Source organism: Python bivittatus, unplaced genomic scaffold (genome assembly GCF_059951505.1).
Source record: "Python bivittatus isolate LINGU-HERP-01145 unplaced genomic scaffold, Pbiv_v1 ctg000850_np1212, whole genome shotgun sequence".
NCBI lineage: Eukaryota > Metazoa > Chordata > Lepidosauria > Squamata > Pythonidae > Python > Python bivittatus.
The window spans coordinates 30,683,167-30,704,549 of NW_028277112.1; the positions used below are offsets into that span (position 1 = coordinate 30,683,167).

General features: G+C 38.1%; 2 protein-coding genes across 7 annotated transcripts in view; one reads left to right on the forward strand and one right to left on the reverse strand.

Moving 5' to 3' along the window:
• The window catches only part of SEMA4D (semaphorin 4D), a 124,602-nt gene extending 117,926 nt beyond the window's left edge, over window positions 1-6,676 (forward strand). The window contains exons 17-19 of one of the 3 annotated variants that reach the window (XM_088130235.1): window positions 4,896-5,099; window positions 5,770-5,867; window positions 6,552-6,676. In XM_088130235.1, coding sequence (XP_087986361.1) covers window positions 4,896-5,099; window positions 5,770-5,867; window positions 6,552-6,581 — 332 coding nt within the window. In that variant the 3' untranslated portion in view covers window positions 6,582-6,676. Of the gene's footprint in view, window positions 1-4,895; window positions 5,304-5,769; window positions 5,868-6,551 lie in introns of those variants that run through there. The other 2 variants (XM_088130236.1, XM_088130234.1) reach the window with 2 other exon arrangements.
• SECISBP2 (SECIS binding protein 2) overlaps window positions 6,359-21,383 on the reverse strand; it is a 32,382-nt gene continuing 17,357 nt past the window's right edge. The window contains exons 14-19 of one of the 4 annotated variants that reach the window (XR_015793848.1): window positions 20,893-21,052; window positions 14,332-14,552; window positions 13,993-14,147; window positions 11,900-12,098; window positions 9,177-10,195; window positions 6,359-9,070 (exon numbers count right to left, since the gene is read on the reverse strand). Coding sequence is in view for 2 of the 4 variants with exons in the window: in XM_015890730.3 (XP_015746216.2) it covers window positions 10,086-10,195; window positions 11,900-12,098; window positions 13,993-14,147; window positions 14,332-14,552; window positions 20,893-21,052 (845 nt within the window). In the remaining 2 variants the exon portion in view is untranslated. Of the gene's footprint in view, window positions 9,071-9,106; window positions 10,196-11,899; window positions 12,099-13,992; window positions 14,148-14,331; window positions 14,553-20,892; window positions 21,053-21,383 lie in introns of those variants that run through there. The other 3 variants (XR_015793849.1, XM_015890730.3, XM_015890728.3) reach the window with 3 other exon arrangements.

Here is a 21,383-nt window from a genome sequence, read left to right on the forward strand (position 1 = left end):
CCTAAAAAAAGACCCAGCTTGTATGGCTTTTTATTCCTAAACTACTCCTGGAGCATACTTTTCTAATTATTGTCTTCTGGACCAATTAAGCAGTTACAATTCCTGAATTATGCCAGTTTTAAACTCCATGTGCATCTTGTGAGGTAATAGGAAGAGAAAACCCTTTCTATCTATCTAGGGTTCAAGAATTGCGGGACATGGTCACACATTAAAGCAGGTGGATCACACTGTCATGGCCACCATCTTGACTTTTTCTGTCAGTCCCTGTGAAGAATTGCTTGCCCATTTCCCTCATGCCCAGACTAGAATAAGCCATAGCAAATGGTCCTTTTGTGTGAAAAGATTCAAATTTACAGGGTTACAGCATTCTTGTTTCTCTCACAATGGTTCAGCTCAGAGCAAAATGTCAGTGGACTCCTTCAGATGCAATTTTCATTTCTCAGCTTAAATTTTATTATGGTCAAGCATATCCTTTAGATCCTATTTTCCATTGTGTCTCTCCTTCTAAAGCCATTTTACTCTGAGAATTTTTGTTTTTGTTTTTTTTGTTCTGTCAATCTGTTTGGGGATGAGGTACTCCTAAATGTATTTTCTAGAAAGTGTTGCTTGCTGCATCTGTATTACTAACAGGTGATATATATATTGAGAAGTTAAGGCTCAAATATTCTCCCAATGAAAAATCCTAGGCTATTCTTCATTCAATTTTCAGTCAAATGTTACATTTCCATGTTGGGATGAGGATTCTTCCATCAGGGCCACTGAATTTGCACACAAAGCATGACTTAAGGGCTCAGGCTTAATCACTTAATCTCTTTATTCTTGGCATTTTACCTTGTGCTTCTGCCATCTCTCATGTTGATTTCCATCCTCAATAATCTTGTTTTCTTGACCTTCAGGGAGACCTCATCTAACTGAAACTAGATTAACTCCAGCAATATGTTTTGCTGTAAATTAAACTGAATAACAATAGGCCTGCATCTCAATCATTTTAGTTCGGGGGAGGGATTCACTACTTTAATTTTTCTGGACAAAACATTATGAACTTATAACAGAAGATAGTTGGTATATCATCATTCCAATTTGTGTCCTAAAGCGAATGGTGTTTTAAAGTGTGCTTCTAAATCTGTAACTTAGTTGCACGTTCTTTCTTCATCGTTCCAGAACAGCACAGAAATTTAGCGTTCTGTTTGTAATAGAAGGCACATTATTGTCTCTGTAAACAGCTTTGCAACGTGTCATTTGTACTGATAGTTCATCATCAGTAGTGGGACTGTGGACTTGCAGAACATAACCATTGGATTGAAAACTATGAGGAAAATGGCAGACAGCGCTTAGTGCTTATTCAACAATAACCTCATGGAAATATGGATAGATCTGCAGCCCTAAAAAGTGAAATGCTGGTTTCTGCATTAATGACATGGAGGGCACTTTAAATCGTATCTGCACCAGAATTCCTCTGGTGTGGAAAGCTGTACGTGGCTCAGGTGCTGGTGTGCAGTGCTGGAACCCTAACAGAATTTTAGGTACAATCAGCTTTGTATTTAAGTTCAGCACTGATTTAATGCAGAAAGAACTACAATGTGCCTGTTTTATATTGGAAGTGTGTGCCTCCATATTCTGCAGTTATCACCCTCAGATCAGAAGCTTTTTCCCCCCTTCTGCTTTCTATTATTTCAGGCAGCCCGTGCACATGCAAAGGAAATGTGGGGTATACATGTCAGTAAACTTTAGGAGAAATATATTGATAAGCTTTCCTTTTGCTGGAAGTCATTGAGCAGTATCTAGATGGCCTGCAGGTCGCTCCAGGCATATGATTCTAGGTCTCACTTTAATGGGTATTTTAATCGACATGTGATTCCTGTATTAATTAATAATTAACCATTGACTTCTTCTTTTTTAATTCTATAAGCATCCCTGAGATGTGAACAAAAATGAAAGTAAGTACATTGACTTTCCCTTAGTGAAACATACAAGTATTCAGAGCCATCTAAATGGCTTCAGCTTAATAGCTCATTGCAATGATGTAAGCTATAAATTTAAAGAAAATCATTCCTGCTTATAGTATCCAACAAGGTGAATTTAATTATACAAACATAACAGATTCAAACGCAATACCAGATTATATATCAACTGCGTGGGAGTGATTTTAATTTGCCAAAATATTTATTGCAGGTAGAAATGTAAATACAAAATATTTTAGGAATTTTAAATCTAGCCAATATGGCTTAGAGATCTGACTATGCTCAACTCTGCACCAATATTTCTTCTGCATGCAGTTGGAGGTACCTGCAATGGTAAAGCTTTGCAATGTAAAAATATAATAATAAATAGCTCACGTTGCACTTTTCCTTTTCAACATAGTATTTACAGACCACAAAACTCACGGCCTTTGCCTATGGCAGTGTTTCTCAACCTTGACAACTTTAAGATCGGTGAACTTCAACTTCCAGAATTCCCCAGCCACCATGGCTAGCTGGGGAATTCTGGGAGTTGAAGTCCACCCATCTTAAAATTGCCAAGGTTGAGAAACACTGGCATATGGTGTTTTAGAAAAATGGAAACTTGCAGTCTAATGTATCCGGAATACATCAGGTTGCAGTAGAGAATTGGAGTCATTGGAGCTCTCACCTATAATTAATGGTTCAAAGTGTCGGTAGAATCAAAATATTTTTTTAGGCATTAGTTGTGCTCAGTTTATAGTCATTGTTGGGGGCAGTGTATTACGTAATCAAAAATTAGGTATTTATTAGCACTTCATCTAAAGTCAAAAGAAAAAAAAAATTCACTCCTCCATGACATGAAATGAGGGCGTATTATTGCCACTGAGAAAATAAAAGTTGGTTTGTGCTGAAACAGGGGAAAATCCTGTTTCCTGGACTCTGCCTCTGAAGCCTTCATGGGAAAATGTGGAAAGTTGCCTGATTAGCACTTCTTGAGTCACACCCCGTGATACCGTTTGGGAAGCTGCTAGAAGGGTGTCAGCTGCTGAAGTTATCTGCAGGCTGGATCGGAAGACGTTTGTTTCTTTGGGGTAGCCTGTTTGAAAAAGATGTTGTAGGAATGCAATGTTTTTGAATGGCTTCCAAGAGCACCAACGGTTTGGGAAAATAACCTTTGATTGTAGTGTGTTTGGGATTGCAATGCAATGGCCTGCATCCAATGTGAATTCCTTTCTTACACTCCGCTTCTCAAGTTTAGGTGCAAACCTCTCCCAAAATGGGAAATGATCTCAGTTTGATCCCACTATTATTACAGTGTTTGTATTTTGTCTAGGTATTCAATGCTCTGCTAAGAACATTATCTCAATGCCTTTGATTACACACTCTAAGGACAACCAGTTTAATATTACTCCATATCATAAATTGGGAGGGACTCATTATCCAACTTAAATACAATTTTGGACAAGAATTTGTAATTTTTTATCGCCAAGGGCCACTGTGTTTTTTTTTTTTTAGTAAATGAGGGCTCATATTTACCAAAACAAGTAAATATGACAAAAACCTAAAGATAAATAAAATTAAATATACTAAAAGTATGGTTTTGGTAGCAGTTTTTGGAACAGTTGTGAGGTTCCAACCTGTCATTGGCAGCTTTGGGCTTTGTGCTCATTCTAATACATCCTCAGTATGTCTTTGTTCTCCCCCTTTATCCTTGCACCTTTGGAGAAAGGCTAGACTAAAAGTATGCTTACCTCTATGGATTCATGTTATGTGGTGATCCTGTTGTTTGGAGGATTACAAACTTCTGCCTGTTCTCTCAGAAATTTATAGAATAGGGAAGCATGTCTTTCTGGTGGTAAAAGGCCACACGTAGTCTTTACATGGTATGCCAGGAGACAAACTCCAAAAAGAAGATGGGACTGAGGGAGGAGGATAGACCCTTACATTTAACTTAATTGAAAGTATCATTAATATTATTTCTATGTATTTAATAATCCCCCCTTCTGCCACATTTAAAATTACAAGCTCAGTAGTCAAAGTTTCTTGAGGCCACATGGCTTTGGATCCTTGGTTGTGCAACTTTGCTAGAGAAAATGTTAGGGGACAACAGAACTTTCAAATCACGTGCATTTTAAAACCTCCAAGCAGAGATAGCATGCTGGTTGTCATTCAAGAGATCTTTGCAGTGCAGTGTTTAAGGCGATTTTATCCAAATCAAGGAAGCTCAGGTGCAAGTTGACTCTTGGCCATGGAAACTTATTGGGTAGTGATCTTAGGCCATTATAATCTCTCAGCTCAATTTACATCATGGGAAGGTTGTTGATGGGCACACTTGGAGGAGGGAGTAGTACGGATGCCATTTTGAGCTCTTGGATTAAAGGTGGGATATACATCTACTAAATTATCTCAATTGAAGGACTCAAGCCATAGAAAAAAAGAGAATGCTTACAGCTAAACTGAAGGCTTCAAATGAAGAAGGTGTTATTCAAGTGTTGGGGGAAGCACCATTGCATTCTGTCCTTTTGATGGTGGATCCTGCCAATTTATGAAGGAGATAGATTGGTTTCCAGGGGGGAAAAAAGGCTTTCCAGTTATAGTTTGGCTAATGAAATGGTTTTGTGCACTGAAGAACTTGCACAACTAATGTTGGTTCTACCTTTTAAACCTGTTTTTAAGAAATCTAGCAAAGAGTGCAGAAGGCAGGGCAATGAGATCATGGTATCATGTAGGTAGGTGGGGGTGAGGGGCATTTCCATTGGATGTTAAATTAATCACCAAAGCTTCGGGAAATTGTGTTTCTCTTTGCCAGTTTGTCTCTACACTTTGGTTGGGAGATTTCAGGGACCTCTAGAAGATGCAAAAATGCACTATGGAGTGCCCTCCCTGCTCCAGGGAGACTTTGGAATGACCTGGTGTTTGCACTTGTCCTATTTGTGACTGACTGCTTTTCCACAGGGCCCAGAGACGCACATTTTGTTTGGAAAAAAAATGGGCACAAAATGGCAAACTGTGTGAATGAGCGGACCCATGCGCTGTCCAATGGGCGCATGCATCTCTTAAGCTGGGTGAAAGATGCTATAGCACAAGATTCAGAATACTGCTGCCTACTGATCTCAGAATCGGGGAACAAAGCATCTACCTCTTCTATTACTGTAGAAGGTAAAGGGACTCTGTTGGGAAGTGATGCTATTTTCAGATTTCAAGGTGGCACCCAGAGCTCTAAAACCAACCCTACTCACAAAGAACCATATGGAGAGCCGAGGCCTCAGAGACAAGAAGTTCTGAGCTGAGAAAACCTACTGTGCCAGCGTAAGCTGCTCATTTCAAGTAAATAAAAGGGGACATAGTGGGAATATATAGATTCATGGTACCAAGAATGCTGACTTGTTCTGACATGAGCAAATCGGCACCTATGCAAAATTATCTGTTGCGGTTGAAGCCACTTTATTGCTGAGAGAAGAAAACTTGGCAGCCTCTCAATGGGCAATTTTACACAAACAATGTGGAAAGGAGCAAGTGTGGGAGCTTGCGTTCTAGCTGTGAATAGCTAGAAATATTTTCTATCAATGCTCCTGCACAATATACTAAGCTGCTTTTATGTAACTCCCATTTATCTAAGTGAAGCTTACAAAACAAGAATAAATAATGTCCTTGGTGGTCAATTATTTGAACTGCCATATAAATGCTAAATATTCTCATAGCTGTGCTTGCCTCTAGACCTTTGTAACAGAATATATAATTTTAAAAAGATAATATTTGAATATTTAATTAGCACCTAACTCAAATTCTCTTCCCCCCCCCGCCCCGCCCCATTGCTTACTGTTTTCAGGTAGCAACTATCAAGACACCTGGTCAAGAGAGTTTGCTAGCTGGAGAAGTGTTATTGGTGAGCATGAGAAAATGTTGGAAAATTGGAAAAACACATTGGTAGGTGTTATATATGGGCCAGGTAGAGCCGCATTTTGTTTAGATGAATGCAGGACATTTCAATTTGGCAGGTTACCTAGAAGAAATAGGCAGAACTGTGTTAGTTTGTACAGAACTGTTAGCATTTTAGCAATGAAACAAAAACATTACAATGCCACAAAGTTCTTTACAATATTTGGGTGGGTCAGCTACCACTTCTAAATTCATATTAGTTGGTTTGAAACCTGGCAAACCAACCTGTAACTTTTCTCAGTTGCCACATTTGCTTCTAGCAACCTTGAATTGAGCCAAGATTTTGGATGTTTTTCCACATCCAGATGATCTTTTTTGTGCTCCCATGATTCACACCTAGACAGTCCACTGCATTCATATTGACAAAAGCAGCAAATGCACTGAAGAAACCCCACCTTAAATTAGCTCAATTTTGTCATATACTCCTTATTCCAGAATGCACACAGAATTAATTCAAACATAGCAGTCTAATGACTCTAGTAATTCAAGGTGCGGTTTATGAATTGCCTGATTCTCTCAGTTCATTGAGAAGTTGAGGTGAGCATGCAAACTCTTATTTCCATGTAGAAAGTAAAATTTATTATTAGTAAGCTCAGGGACAAACTTTTAAGTTTAATATTGTATATTGACACAACAGAATTAAAAGGCCTTTTCTGGTTTATATTTATTTAGGACAGTTGCAACAAAAATGGCACAGTGTGAGATGCTAAAAGTGTTTGTTGAAAAGGAAAGGATACTAGCTCAGGTATGACCCTCTGCATCAGTCACTCTAGAGCAGAAGACAGCAGTGAAACTAGCCTCTGTTGCTTTACCAGCTGATACAAACAATGCACACTGAAGTGCTGCCATCTGGTACTCTGTAAATATCCCCATGTCAAGAAAAAAAAAAGATATTACAAGATGTGTATGACTGGATTACCTGATATTCACAAATCCCATGACCAATGACTTTGGCCTTTGCCTATTCAACAGAACAATTCCAGCTGGGCTAGCTGTAAAGTACATGGAATCTCACTATACTATTAAACACATTTATTACGGTAGTATAATTCAGTCAAGGTAGGTTCTTTCTCTTTTTAGCTGGTTACTTGCTGTGGTACCCTTTGAGAAAAATGGATTATGCATGCAAATAACTTTTGATAAATTCAGTTATTTCTTCATATGGATTTTTGTAGCTATAATGTAGTGATTCTGAAGCCTAAAATGGTTGACCTGCTGTATATATCTATAAATCATGTCATACAAAGCAGTTCTCTTTAAAAGCTAAAAGGTATTCTGATATGCAGACTAAAGTAAGTGAAAACTCTTTAACTGCTACAACTATACTATACTTAAAGATGGGCTATGACTAGCTAAAGTTGCACGGTTATCTTGCTCAGAGCTAGGTTATGCCAATTCATATGCAAAATAGTTTCCTTCAGTTTACAGACATCACTTGAAGTCTAATAGGAGAGTTGTTGAAAGGAAACATATTGTACAATCGGTCTTCTATGAATGTGTGGAATATAACCATATATTTAAACCAATTCATCCATTCAGTTCAAACAAGATGGAATCTGCTTCCCTATATTTTAAATTTCTACTAGTAGAATTCACAGAATTCTTACAGAACATGCAGAAATTCATAGCGCTACTGCAAGGTAAATTACGATATTTCCAATTATCAGTGAACTTACCAAATCATTGAGGCACACATGCTAGGCCCATGTTGGATTCCCTAGATTAAGGTTATATATTCTTCCATTCCATTTTTAAAACTACATTACTTCAATTCATAGTGAACCCATGGAAAATTCACAATTTTCTGCTATAGAATGGAGAATTACAATAAATCTGGGCCAGAAATGATTACTTTCATTTGCTAGGTAATGTAGAAACCTGTTGACCAGAAATATAATAAAAAGAACCACAGCTCTAGGCTATCTTATGTTATCTTCAGTGTCATAACACACAGCAGTGCACCAAAACATGTTTATTCTGACTTTATTTTATTATAGATCAGAGGTAGCTAACCCATGGTCTCCAAATCTTTTTTTGCATCCACTAGAGCCTCTTCCAACCACAATTGTTGAAAATTAGTGGTGCAATTTCCTGGCACATTACAACATAAAAACTGTTACTAAAACCCTGACACTTTTTTAAATAATAAAAATATATTTTCAAAAGCTTGATGAACAATGGGGGGGGGGGAGGAAAGACCACAATTCTTTAAAAGTGTTAAGTGCTTTCCTTGGCAAAAGGCTATGTGTCCCTAGCACTGATATTAAAGAAATGAAATTTTAATTGTATCAACTTTTGTTGAACCACACATATGTCTGAATTTTATGCAGTTAAATGCACAGGATGACATAAAAACTTTAACCAAATTCCCTTCCCAGTACTTATCTGATATAATCACTAATTAAGGAAAGGAGCGAATAGGAAATATACCAAAGTTACTAAATCACAAGCATGGCTGGAATGTTAAGAAAATTACATGGAAAATGTCCATCCTTTTTAAGAGGCACACACATAAGAAAAGCAGCATTTTTCCTCTGAAACTGCCCAGTAATCATATCAATAAAATACCTGATGCTGTTTTAGTGCAAATATTTTTTGCAATATAAGAGGCATACTGCAAACAAATTTGTTTTATAGTTGTACAATAATTCAATTCTCTTGAGACACAGAAATGTTGGGAGGCATATTATAAAATGGTCCAAATAATTCTCCAAGTCCCTCTAGCAAGAATGGCTCGACATGCCTGAGCGAGGGGTGCCAAACTCCCACACAACAGTTGGTCCTCCTGGCTGAAATCAGACCTCCTGCTGATAGATCAGACTAACCTTCTCCCTCCAGCTTCTTCTAGGTTTACTTGTGGTCAGGAAAGTTATTACGAAGGACTGGACTTTTTTTTTACATCCTAGGACACAATGATCCTCCATTTTTTTTTTCTCTGCTAGGTTAAACTGTGCCTTTATCATGGATATATGAGCAAAACTGTACTAAAGAATTTTTAGTAAACTCAGTCATTCCCCACTCCATGCTTCTCCTCTTGCACTGCTGCCCATTTTCTACATGAGAGAATCCTGCTGTCTTTCTAAAGATAGCCATCAACCACTGCAGCAGAGAAATTACTTGATACATGAAAGGTGAGCTATTTTATGATGAACATCTTCCATATCTATGACTATAACCCAGTGTTTCTCAACCTCAGCTACTTTAAGATGTGTGGACTTCAACTCCACACATTCTGGGAGTTGAAGTCCACACATCTTAAAGTTGCTGAGGTTGAGAAACACTGCTATAACCTACAACCAATATTTAATAAACACTTGAAGGTTCACTTTACAGTTGAGAGAATCCCATCTGGGGGGTTTTGCAACAAAAATATCTATTAGTTTCAAGGCTGCACACAGCCCTTCAAAAGTTAATACCAAATTGTAATATTTAATAGGACAGAATAGGAAAATACAGTACCAATAAATTATTATTCTCTATTTAATAATTCCACTTTCTACCATTTCTTTTCATTATACACTCATGACCTACACCAAATTGCTCTATCACATACTAAATTGGGTGACAGTATTGCATTTCTGTTTTGCTAATTTGCATATATCCAATATAGAATCCATTATTATATATTAGTATATTTTATATATAATATATATTTACAAAAATGTCAGGGAGAAAATCAATGGTTTTCCCTTCTCTTCTCTTCTCTTCTTTCATTTCATATTAATATTTTTATGCACAGATGTATATTCTATTACACAGAGAAAAAACAGCCACTTACAAGTGTAATGCAGTTCATTTGTATCAATCCAAATTCAGTGATGTAATTATAGGAAATTATGAGAACGGTGATTTGGAGACTCTGTGCTTATATGAAGCAGAGACTAGCAGCATGGCATTAGGCCAAAGGTGATTTCCCTATTGCTGTATGAAAATACAAACAAACCAGATTCATTTCCTGTCTCATTCTGTATTCCATTTGGATGTGTCAAGCACTTTCACTGAATCCAGTCTAGAATGGAAGTTGTTTACAACTCTGAATTCTTTGGCATTAAATTATCTCAGAATTTCAGCTACAGGTTATATATCCTCTATTCCAGATAATTAATTTAGATAATTTACTATTTACATATCTATATCTCTATATACACACAGACACACACACATAAAGTAAAAAAAGTCAATAATGCCAAAGAAGGTAGTGTTGATTTACTGAGGCTCCTCAACACCCAAGGGCAACATGTCAGTGGTTGACTGTTTTTCCAGCTTCAGGATGTAGGGATTATACTCCTCTTCAAGCTTTCGCTTCCAGATCTTAACTAGAGGTGCAAAAAAACCAAAACAAAACAAAAAAGACAAATATATATAATAATAGTTATAGACTACAGTTCTTACAAAGGCCATAACATAAAAGATAGGAATGCAATATAGTTTTACTACACCTGTGAGAATGCTAAGTTGGAAAAATAGTTACCCATTTCCCACTCAAATCTTGCAACTCTTGTATCAAGTCCTGGGATCACAAAATACACATAATCATTCATGAACACAATGATAACTAATGAAGGAAACTATAGATAATATCCATTATAACATGGCTATTTTTTTTTAAGGAAAGGAAAGAGTTTTCATTTATTAAGAACATGGATCAACTTAATGCTAGATAACAGTTCGGCTAAAATCATTAATATTTTTATTTATCACTTTAAAATCTATGTAAGAAAGCTAGCAGGCCATCCATGTTCTGAATAAAACTCTAATGAATAGACCATTTGAGAGAATTTATCAGATAAAGTGCCCAAATGGGTGGCAGCATTTAGCCCACCTTGGATGTTCTCAAAAACCTAAGCAGGGTTGGATCAGTTTGTCTGAATAAGATCACCTGGACTAGAATGGGAAGACAAGAAACAAATCACAAACCACTTCCATATTGTTGCCATGAAAACTACATTAATACTTCCATAAAATCATCAAAAGTTGAACTTGACACAAAGAAGACTTGACTTAATCAGCTAAAGTAGAAGAGAATATCACACAAATATCATCAAAAGCTGCTGATGGCTCCAATATTAATTTTATAATATGGAAGAGAATCAAAACTAGAAAATACTTTTTGCCAGCATTCACACATTAGTAGAATAGCTCAGTACTTTAGGCACAAGAACTGTTGAAGGAAGTGAAGAGCAACACATAATTCATCCTATAAAATGATAGTTGCTAGTCTGTCCTATCCACATTTTAATGGATCTCTTGATCAGCACAGCACAATGCAGCCTGCATCAGAAGAATCACTGCTACCAGAAGTGAAGAAATAATACAAGTACATGGTGGTACAAGAATCCTAGAGCAATGATTCAAACTCATCTTATAATTGGCACCAAAAATAACACAGAAACTCTACAGCTCTGAGAATGTTTACTAACTTCAAATACATATTCTACCACAAATGAGATCAACATAGTAATGGTGGTTTTGCTTATCTCATTTGGCTTCTGCTAAAGAGGCAGTATCTGTTCTGTGTATTTTTAGTATTTATGTTTGGGTATTGCACTACTTTAGTTATTCTGCTACAGAGGCCTGAAGACAAGACTGGTTCAAGGCAGTCACTCACATCACTCTAAAGACTGAAGCGCAAACTGCAGCAAGGATTAGCAAACCAAGACTAGCATCATCAGGATTTGAAGAATGAAATGACATATTCAGCTACAACAGAGTAATGTGCAACATCTGGCAACTGAAGAATATTCCAGAATTTTCTGTTCCCCCTCTGGAACAGTCTGGATCTTAGTTTGGAACTCAATGTCTGGGACACTGCTTCTAGTTTAAGAAATTTACTTTTGGAAATTGAACTACCCTAAGAATGGCATGGTTGTAGTGGGGGAACAGAACATTCTCTGGAGCATTCTGTAATCACTGAATTGTGGTATCTCTACCATCATAAATGCAGCTTACCTTAAATATGAAAATACACAGATGAACAGAAAAGAATTTCCATATTTTAAACAAAGACCCTGAAAACTCACTGTAATTTGGGACATCGTCTTCAGGCTCTTGAAGGGGCACTATTGTGGTATCTAGTGCACAATTCTCTTTCTGATGGGTTTGGAGCACACAGTCACTTTGTTTTACTTCTTCACTTGACTCCCTTTCTAAAGCTGAAATCATCTCCTTGTAGGCCAGCCTTGCTTCCATTGTCAATTCCACCATTTTGTGAAAATAGTCCTAATTTATAAGAATGGGGAAAAGAAATGTATTTTGAATTAGCATTAATTTTAGGACTTTCTCACTAAAATATAACTTTGATTATCCAAAAACAGCACAGCTAATGTTCAGAGATTATATAGTTCAACAATATCAAATAGTCATATATTCCCAAGTACTGTGGCATGTGGAAATCAAGGTAAGTTTAAAAAAAAAGGCTAAAGCACCAAACACTAAGAAAATGACCCTGGAAAATAGCATTTAATAAAATAATAAAACCCACAGAAAATCAAGGAGCCTGAACTGGCTACTGAAAATTTTGCAATAGAGAATATCTGGTAGCTCTAAATAAAATCCACCAGCAGTCGGAATCTGCAAGCACAACACATTGAAACCAAAAAACTGTTGTATAAAAAATGGTAGTGATGATACCTATGTAAAAGTTCATATTATAGTGTCTCTGCATGTCTCTGTGGTGAAGATCCTAACTGCATGTGAAAACAAACACTATTTACATGAACTGGGCCTGCTACAATTAAAACTGCACAGATAAGACCAGTTTGCTTGTCTTGTTTCAGGGAAAGTCCATCTTGGGAATTTTGAAGCCATGAAGCTTCTTGATTCATCAGTAACATACATAGTATTTACATTTTTGTTGTTGTTCAGTCATTAAGCCGTGTCCGACTCTTCGTGACCTCATGAACCATATCGCGCCAGGCCTTCCTGCCTCCCTGAGTTTGCTCAGTTTCATGCTCAAGTATTTACATACAGGGTCTTATTTATAAGAACATAGGGCATATGTACTCATGGTTTCCATACTCATGGTTTCCATACTCATGGTTTTAATATGTTGCTCATCTAGGAATCTAAGATTAAACTAGACGGCAACAGACTTTGCCATTTGGACAAACAGTCCTAGATGCTGCATTAATATAAGGGAACAGACTGATGCTAATAAACCAACAGCTGCAACCATTGTTGGATACTGCAAAAAAAAAAAAAGATGCATGATAGGAACACAGTTAGCATAGCCCTTGAGATGATTTACCTAGGTTACTTGATAATTTAGCCTCACCAAAGATGCACAAATTAAGTAGGCATTTGAACATGTGAATGCTGGGAAGATGATACTAAAATTAAACTGAAAATCAGGGTTTTCTTCTGTCTTTGGGGAATTGGGGGCAGCTGGGAAATATGGATATTTTCTCTTGTAAGGGGCCTTGGATCAATCAGTTATCCGTTTTTAAAGAAATTTTACACAGTACATCTTGTTTACACTTGCAATATACTGTGTTCTGAATTATATGGAGTAACTTGGGCATGGGGAAAGTCCACTGATTCCTTTCTTCGAACAACTTAGAAATAATACTCTGCTACAGCCAAAGAGATGTTTGTGTAGGAGTGTGCAGGAAAGCAGAGAAAGTAACTTGCTGAAGTTTCAAACATAAGCATAATTTTTTCATGTTACTCAAGAATTATTATAATAGGAGTCTTTGACATATACACACTTGAGGTAAAACCACCTTCTCACTCAAATGATGCCTGCCTCCTAAGCGATTCATGCACTCAGTGCAGGATCTTGACTCAATGAAAGCCAACTTGCCTGTAGCCACGAGTGCAAAAACTTTCCTATTGCAGACCCCTGCACTGAACATACAGGTAACTGCACAAAAATGAGAAATCTATGGGAGCAACAGGGTTACTAGAACTAATCATGAACCATTCTGCATTGCTTTAATACTAGAACAGCACCCAAGTTACCTAAGAGTGTAGAAGAATTCCAGACAACTAGGGATTAGCATCTTTTAAAATGCTGGCAGTAGCTGTCATAATACTAATAATTAAGACTTTTTAAAACTGAAATTCAAATCCATATTAACAGAAGAGGGCAAACAGTAGCTAGAGCACAACTCACCTGAGCACCATCATAGCTGAATATTCCCACCACACTGACAGGCACTAATTTGTTCACACAGTGCCCTAGAGCTTTGCGATTGAGAGCAAAAACAAATGGAATATTCTGTTCACAAGCAGAATCGATTATGAGATGCAGAGTCTCATCCAACCCACCTGTGATAAAATAAAAACCAAATTAAGAGAATGAGCCATTAAAACAAATTTGCTGACAAAGTATCTCATTTCATTTATATGAATAGAAAGTAAGTCCTGAGGCATCTCCCAATCTCCCACCATACTCCATCATAAAAGTGATCTGTTTGTTTTAGGTAAACACATTTTTAATGTAAAAGCTCACCTTTTGATTGAATTTTTTCACAATTTGGAGAAATGATGACACATTTCAACTTTTTCAGCTTCAAGTGTTTCAACACTTCTCTGAGTCCCATAACGAGCCTGCGTTTTGTCTTGGCCTTGACAGGGTCTTTCTGATACAGGCGGTCTTGGAAACGAACCAGCTCTTTCAAGAGATCTGTAACGCAGCTGTCAACCTCTTTACTAAGCACTTGGGTACAGTAGCTAAAGAAAGAGTCAATTGTTTCAGTATTTTAGTAAATACCTGATTCCCTTCTATCTCTTTCTCATCCATTCTAACCAAAGATATATACAAATAAACAAGCAGGCTATGTTCAGAACAAATAAAAAAGTCTATGTAACAAATATGGTTCAAAATCTTGAAATAAAGTATCAAAACACTGGATAAAAATGCCTTAGAAAAAAAAATTGGAGGATTCAAAGCCTTGAACTGGCAACAGGACCTCTTTCTATTTGTATAAGCTGCTACCTATAGTCATTGGCACAAAGGTTAAAGACAGTCCTCCATAAGGAGAAACTTATTACATTTCTCAGAAAAGAGAAATTTCTGAAAAGCCTCAAGTTCCAATATGATCTAAAACAGGATAAAGAACAATATTAAGCTACCCTAGCCCTCCTAGAAGGAGACAGCACTTAGCCAATCTTGTCTGGACCCAGAAACTAAAAACAGGGTCAGATCTGGTTACCACCAGGGAATTCCTAGGTTATGGACTAGATTAGAAGGCTACAGTAAACCTCATTCATACTACAGGTAGTCCAAAGTTAAGCACCACTCATTCAGTGACCATTCAAAGTTATGATGGCGCTGAATGAGTGATACTTAAGATCACTTGAAGTCCCAGCCTTCCCAGCACCCCAGTGGTTACATAATTGCGATCTGGGTGTTTCCCAACCGGTTTGCACTTATGATGGTTGCAGCGTCCCACGGTCACAATTGCCATTTGCAACCTTCCCTGCTGGCTTCCCTCAAGCAAAGTCAATGGGGAATAAGCAGGGAAGGTCACAAGTTGCTTGGGTAAGTCTCCCCCACCTGTGCATCCTCCCCCAGCCCCTCTGTGCTGGCGTTGCACCTTGCTGGCCCTCACACACCCTCATGCACCCCCTTGAGCCTCTTTGTGCTCATGCCATGCCTCTCTGGCCACCCGCAGACCCTCTCTCACCCAGCAGCAGCCACCCCAAGCCCTGCTGTGCTCGCACCACACCTCCCTGCCACCCACACAGACCCTGCCTGAGCTTCCCTGGCCACTCACACGCTGTCCCCCACCCAGCAAGAGCCACTACAAGCCCCTTTGAGCTCATGCCTCTCCACCACCTGTCACCCTCACACACTCTCCCTGAGCCTCCCTGAGCTTGCGCTGAGCCTCCCCAACCACTCACACCTTCTCCAACCTGGCAGCAGCCATGCTTGTGCCATGCCTCCCTGGCCACCCGCGCACCCTCCTGCTCCCTCTCCCACCCAGCAGCAGCCAGTTACCTGCCTGCCAGCCTGCTTGCAAGCCATCTGGAACTTACAACTTCCTGCCAGCTTCCCCACTGACTGACTTCCTGCGGCTTCCACCTGACTGGTTGGTGGAAGCTGGCAAGAAGTTGCAAGGAGGTGCTTGCTTAATGACCCACAATCCTTGCTTAATGACAACTTAACAATGGTAATGGGGAGTGCTGGGATTGCCTCTGCTAAGCAATGCGGTCATGTGACATCATGCTTTTCAACTGCATCACTTAAGTGATGGAAATTCCAGTCCCAATTGCCGTTGTAACTAAAGGACTAACTGTACACTTAAGACACTTCATGAATGTGTCGTGTGATTAACATGAGCTGAGCTCAACTCAAGTGTGTCTTAGCCTTTTCTTTATTCTACACAGCCTTGCGTGCCAAAGGACCTAACAATTAGCACTTACAATCAAAAATGGGTATTGAGCGGGTGAAGGTGAAAATACACTTCTCTGGTTCCTTAGCATTGGGAGTGTGGAGAAAATCCATCATAGGAAATAAGAGTAAATGCTGTTTTTTTTATCAGGACAAGTTTGCAAAGCTGAAGCCAAGTTAGGAGGATTCTTTTCAATTCCTAATTTTAGGGGCCTTTTTTGCATCAATAAATACTCTTGTGCAAAATATTAGAGTAATTCTAAATCTTCAGTCTCTGGATCAATAGTAAGATGATTTTATTTATTTATTAAATATATTTGTATGCTGCCACAATCAAGAACAACTCCTGATAGCTCACGCTGCACTGTGTTTTAGATCATGGAAAGAATGACATTTACTGCAGAAAGATAGAGGAGGAGACAGATTCCCCTTTCAGTTATAGAATTCTGGCCTATGCCTTAAGTGAACACACAGAGATTTGTTTTGGTTTGTCTTTGCTAGAGAATAAACTATGTTCACCTAAAACTAAAAGTGGACCACTTACATACAAAAGAACTGACAACTGTCCTCATTTAAAATTTTCCTTATGTAATCACAGCCACATCCTGCTGTAGTTAGACTTTTGGCATTCAATATTTGTAATAGTAAACCAATGTACTATATTTTATCTGGTATTCTAAGCAATGACAATCACATAAGAACTGCCTCTGGCTAGGGAAAAAAGGGGTGGATTAGCTTATGAGGCAAGCAGATGAAAATGGGGACATTTCTTTATACCTTGACTCCTCATGTGTAAACTTACATTTCACCAAGTCTGTCACTCTCCATCTTACATGGTACTCATAAAAAGAGAACAAGTCCTATCACTATTCTTGTCTTTATGTAGGTCTGAATTTAATGGGAAGAGACTTCCTAAAACAATGTTTTCTTCTTTATTTCAGCTTATCTTTTGACAGCACTATCAGAATAATTAAAAATACCATATAGTATAAGCCAGGAGATCACACTATGACTTTAGCATGCCACTCACATTTTCTCAATCTGAGCCAATTCAGCTCCGCTATAACAGATGATAGGCTAGAATTAGTCGATATCCAGTGAACATCAATATTATACAAATGTATAAACCTACTATAGGTCCAATGGTGAAACATACTGAGGAATTCCATGGTAAATTGCAAGAGGTGCTAAATACAACAACTACAGGACACTGTAGTACATAGTACTATGAGTGATTGGATTGCAGGAAGATTTGGATAATACAGGTTAACAAAGTTTTGCAAAAAGAATTATTTTTAAGACAACATATGCATAAAGTGTATTCATATGGCAACGTAAGCAAAGACTCTACAAATGGACATCACTGAATGTACAACATCAGAATAAAATCTCCTTCATAATAGGAAACAGAAGATGAAAAAAGTATAATTTGTTCAGCCAGGACACTTCCAGGTGAAGATTGTGGAACAGATCATGAATCATTGGTGTCAAATGTACAGGTTAAACTTTAGAAGTTAAAGTTAAGTAAAGTTTGACCAGGAGGAATACATTCAGAATTTAAGCTCAGTTAGGGAATAGATGCAGTACACGTACGTGAAAGAGAACCTAAAGAGACATGAGAAGAGATAAGAGACCTAGTAAAAATCAAACATTTCAAGGAAGAGATGATTCAAGTGACTTGTAGATCAAGCATCACGATAGCTGAGAAAAGACAAAGGATGAAGGCCAAAGCCTCTGGCAATGGGAAAGCCTTATGATGACTCAGCACAGACTTTCAACATCAAGCAGAAAAGGATGAGATAGTTCAATAACGTCAAAAAACAGCAAATGATAAGAAAATGCAGATATCTTTATGAAGATCACAAAAATCATGGGAGAAGTTTCAACCAAATTAGGGCTTCTTAGGAATAAACATGGAAGAAATTGAATAGAAGCAAATGAGGTTAATGGAAGATAACCATTAGAAGATGGAAGATGGAAAAATAATACTCAAATCTTTTACAAATAAGACTGTAGAATGAGAAACATTTATTTCAGGGGAATATATTCAGGAACTGACTTCCCTAGAAAGGGAGGGACAAGAGGCACTAAACCAAGTGTCAAATAGAATAGCACCAAGTGTAGATGAAATAGTTGGCTGGTGTGGGTCTTCCGGGCTGTGTGGCCATGTTCTTGAAGTTCTGTTTCCTAACGTTTCGCCAGTACCTGTGACCGGCATCTTCAGAGTGCAGGAGCACAGACAGGAGCAGTTCTCTCTGTGCCCAGGGTGATGTGACCCTTTTGTGGGTATTTACAGAGATCTGAGGGGGGAATTGGGGGTATGTGGTGGGGGGGTTGGGGGGTAGGGGGAGTGGGGGGTTTGGGTTAACGAGTGGCTGCTTGTTTTGGTGTCAGAATGTGTGTGTATCTTCCTGGGGATTAGGCAGGGTTTTTTCTTCTATTGAGATGTTAATGAGTGGCTGCTGGGGGTGATTAGTATGTTCATTGTGTGAACTGTTCACACGTCCTGGTCACATCATCCTGGGCACAGAGAGAACTGCTCCTGTCTGTGCTCCTGCTCTCTGAAGATGCCGGTCACAGATGCTGGCAGATGCTGGCGAAACGTTAGGAAACAAAACTTCAAGAACACGGCCACACAGCCCGGAAGACCCACACCAGCCATCGTATGCCGGCCGTGAAAGCCTTCGACAATACAACGTAGATGAAATACCTACTAAACTGTTTAAACCTGCAGAAGAAACAGATAAGGTACTAAGAACTTTACTTCAATAAATGGAGAACAAGACTATGAGGCCTAGAGATTGGAAAACATAACTGTATAGAAATAATGAATCACTGCCTTAATTCCTCACACAAGCAAAATTTTGCTTAAGATGTTACGAAGAAGAATAAAGTTCCATATGGAGAGAGAAATGCCAAATCAACAGGCAATTTCAGAAAAGGCAGAGAGACATGAGATCAGATAGCTAAAATAGGATGGATAGTAAAGCTAACTAGAGAATTTAAGGTGTCTTACCTCTGCTTTATTGATTACAACACAGCTTTGACTATATGAAACATGCCAGAATGTGAAATATATTAAAACTAATGGTTGTACCAGAACATCCAATTATTCTTCAGACGAACCTTTACAATGACAAAGAAGCTATTGTAAGAACTAAATCTGGAAAAAAAGTTGTTCAGAATTGGGAAGTGAGTAAGAAAAGGATGCACACTGCTCCCATATCAGTTTAAACTATACAGAGAATCTACTATAAGAATAGGAAAGGAAGGCAGTGGGATGATCATGTGGCGGGCAGGCTGATGGAAGAGAGGGAAGAGCGGACACAACACACATCAGCCTTGTCCTACTCACCCATTCAGATTTTGTTTTGTTTGAAGCCTGGAATAACCAAATCATTTCTCATTTCAGTTCTGCTGAATTATGACTGGCCTAAAATTATTTAGCGGAACATCCAGAATGTGATGGCTTGTTCTGGATTCAAAACAACATTTTTTCTCTATTGGGCACACCCCTATCATTGAAATAAAAATGAGACGTGAAAAAAAATATGGGTTAATATGAAATACTAAGAAAACAAAGGCCATGTCAATTGTGTACATATAGCTGAAAGCTGAAAGAACTGAAGGGGGTAGATAATTTTGGAGTTTGGAGTCAAGAATAAAGATGGACAGTGTACTACAGAAGTAAAGAGTAGATTAATCCTAGCAGGAAGGCAATGACAAACTTTGACAACATCATGAAAGATAAAGATATGAGCAATGTTTTTTTCAGCAGTAATGTACAACAGTGAATGCTGGACATTAAGGAAGAGTGAAAGAAGATAGATGAGGATTATGGATTTGGAGACAGTTTTTAAGAGTACCGTCTTAAAAACAGTACAGTTAAAAAGAAAAATGATCAGCACAGAATACTTTGGGCATATGGTATGAGTGGATGATGGACCATGGGAGGGGGAACTTGATTTGGCAACATTGAAGAAAGTAGAAAAAGGGGAAAATATCAATTAAGTGGATAGATGGCATTAAGGAGGTAAATGAAATGTCTTTGGAAGAGCTACGGGTTACTACTTGGTTCAAAAGTAAGATGGTTCAAAGACCTCAATTTATTCTTCTGTCAAAAAATTTTCCAGTAGTCAAATTTATCTAAAAAAATTGCAAATCCATCATTTCACCCTCAAATGTAATTTGCTTATCAATTAAGGTAATTCCAGAATTATTTACTAATCCAGCATATAGATGAATGTATGGAGGGCATCAAATTGGGTAGAGAACAGGGCCTTACAGGCAGCTCCATCCTTTTCTGATCTTCAGCAGTTCAGCTGGAAAACTCAAGTCAAAGTTACTTGTTTGAACATGAGTGAATAAACCATAATCCTGCACTGCATGGAAAGCTGTACTAACACTCAGGTCAGTGTGAGCACTGCTCCCCTTCAGATATTCATGTTACAGAAACTGGGGAGAGTAAGAGAGTATGTTCATACCATACTCTATCCAGTTTGAAAGCTTTTATGTATTCAGCTGAACACTTGAACAGCTGAAGGATTCTAGCACAATTGTAGTTTTGTGCAAGAACTACCATCAGGCATCCCACTTCACAGAGCTCTCAGGCTCATACACTGAGATATATATACAAGCAATACACTGCCACTGAGTGACTGATACCAATGTACTTACTCTCTAAATCTTCGGCTATGGATTTTGGGAAAGCTGGGTTTCAACTGTGATGGAGCAACGGAGTTTTGCATGGAGCCACTGAATTCTGTACATTTCAAGTCCACTTCTGAACTACCCTGGGTCAAAATTACTGGATCCACTGTGGCTTCCTTTTCATTTTCTAAGTTAAATGGAAGTTGGATACACAAATGGTTATTTTTTTTAATTGATCAGAAGCCTCAGAGCTATTATTGTAGCTAATTTAACTCAGTTCAAATCTACTAAGTAATTATTAAAGTGAAACTGGCATAAAATTTACATGCCACATAATGAGGAGACATTACAGAAAGGATAGCCATTCATTCCCAGAGCAGGACATTTTACATGTTTCTACTTAAAGTTTAAGCAATCTTTGTATCTAGAACAAATAGTTAACACTTAAAATAATTGTATCACCACAATCCTTCAAAGGCAATATGCTTCATACTTATAACTAGTGAGTTTAAATAGAG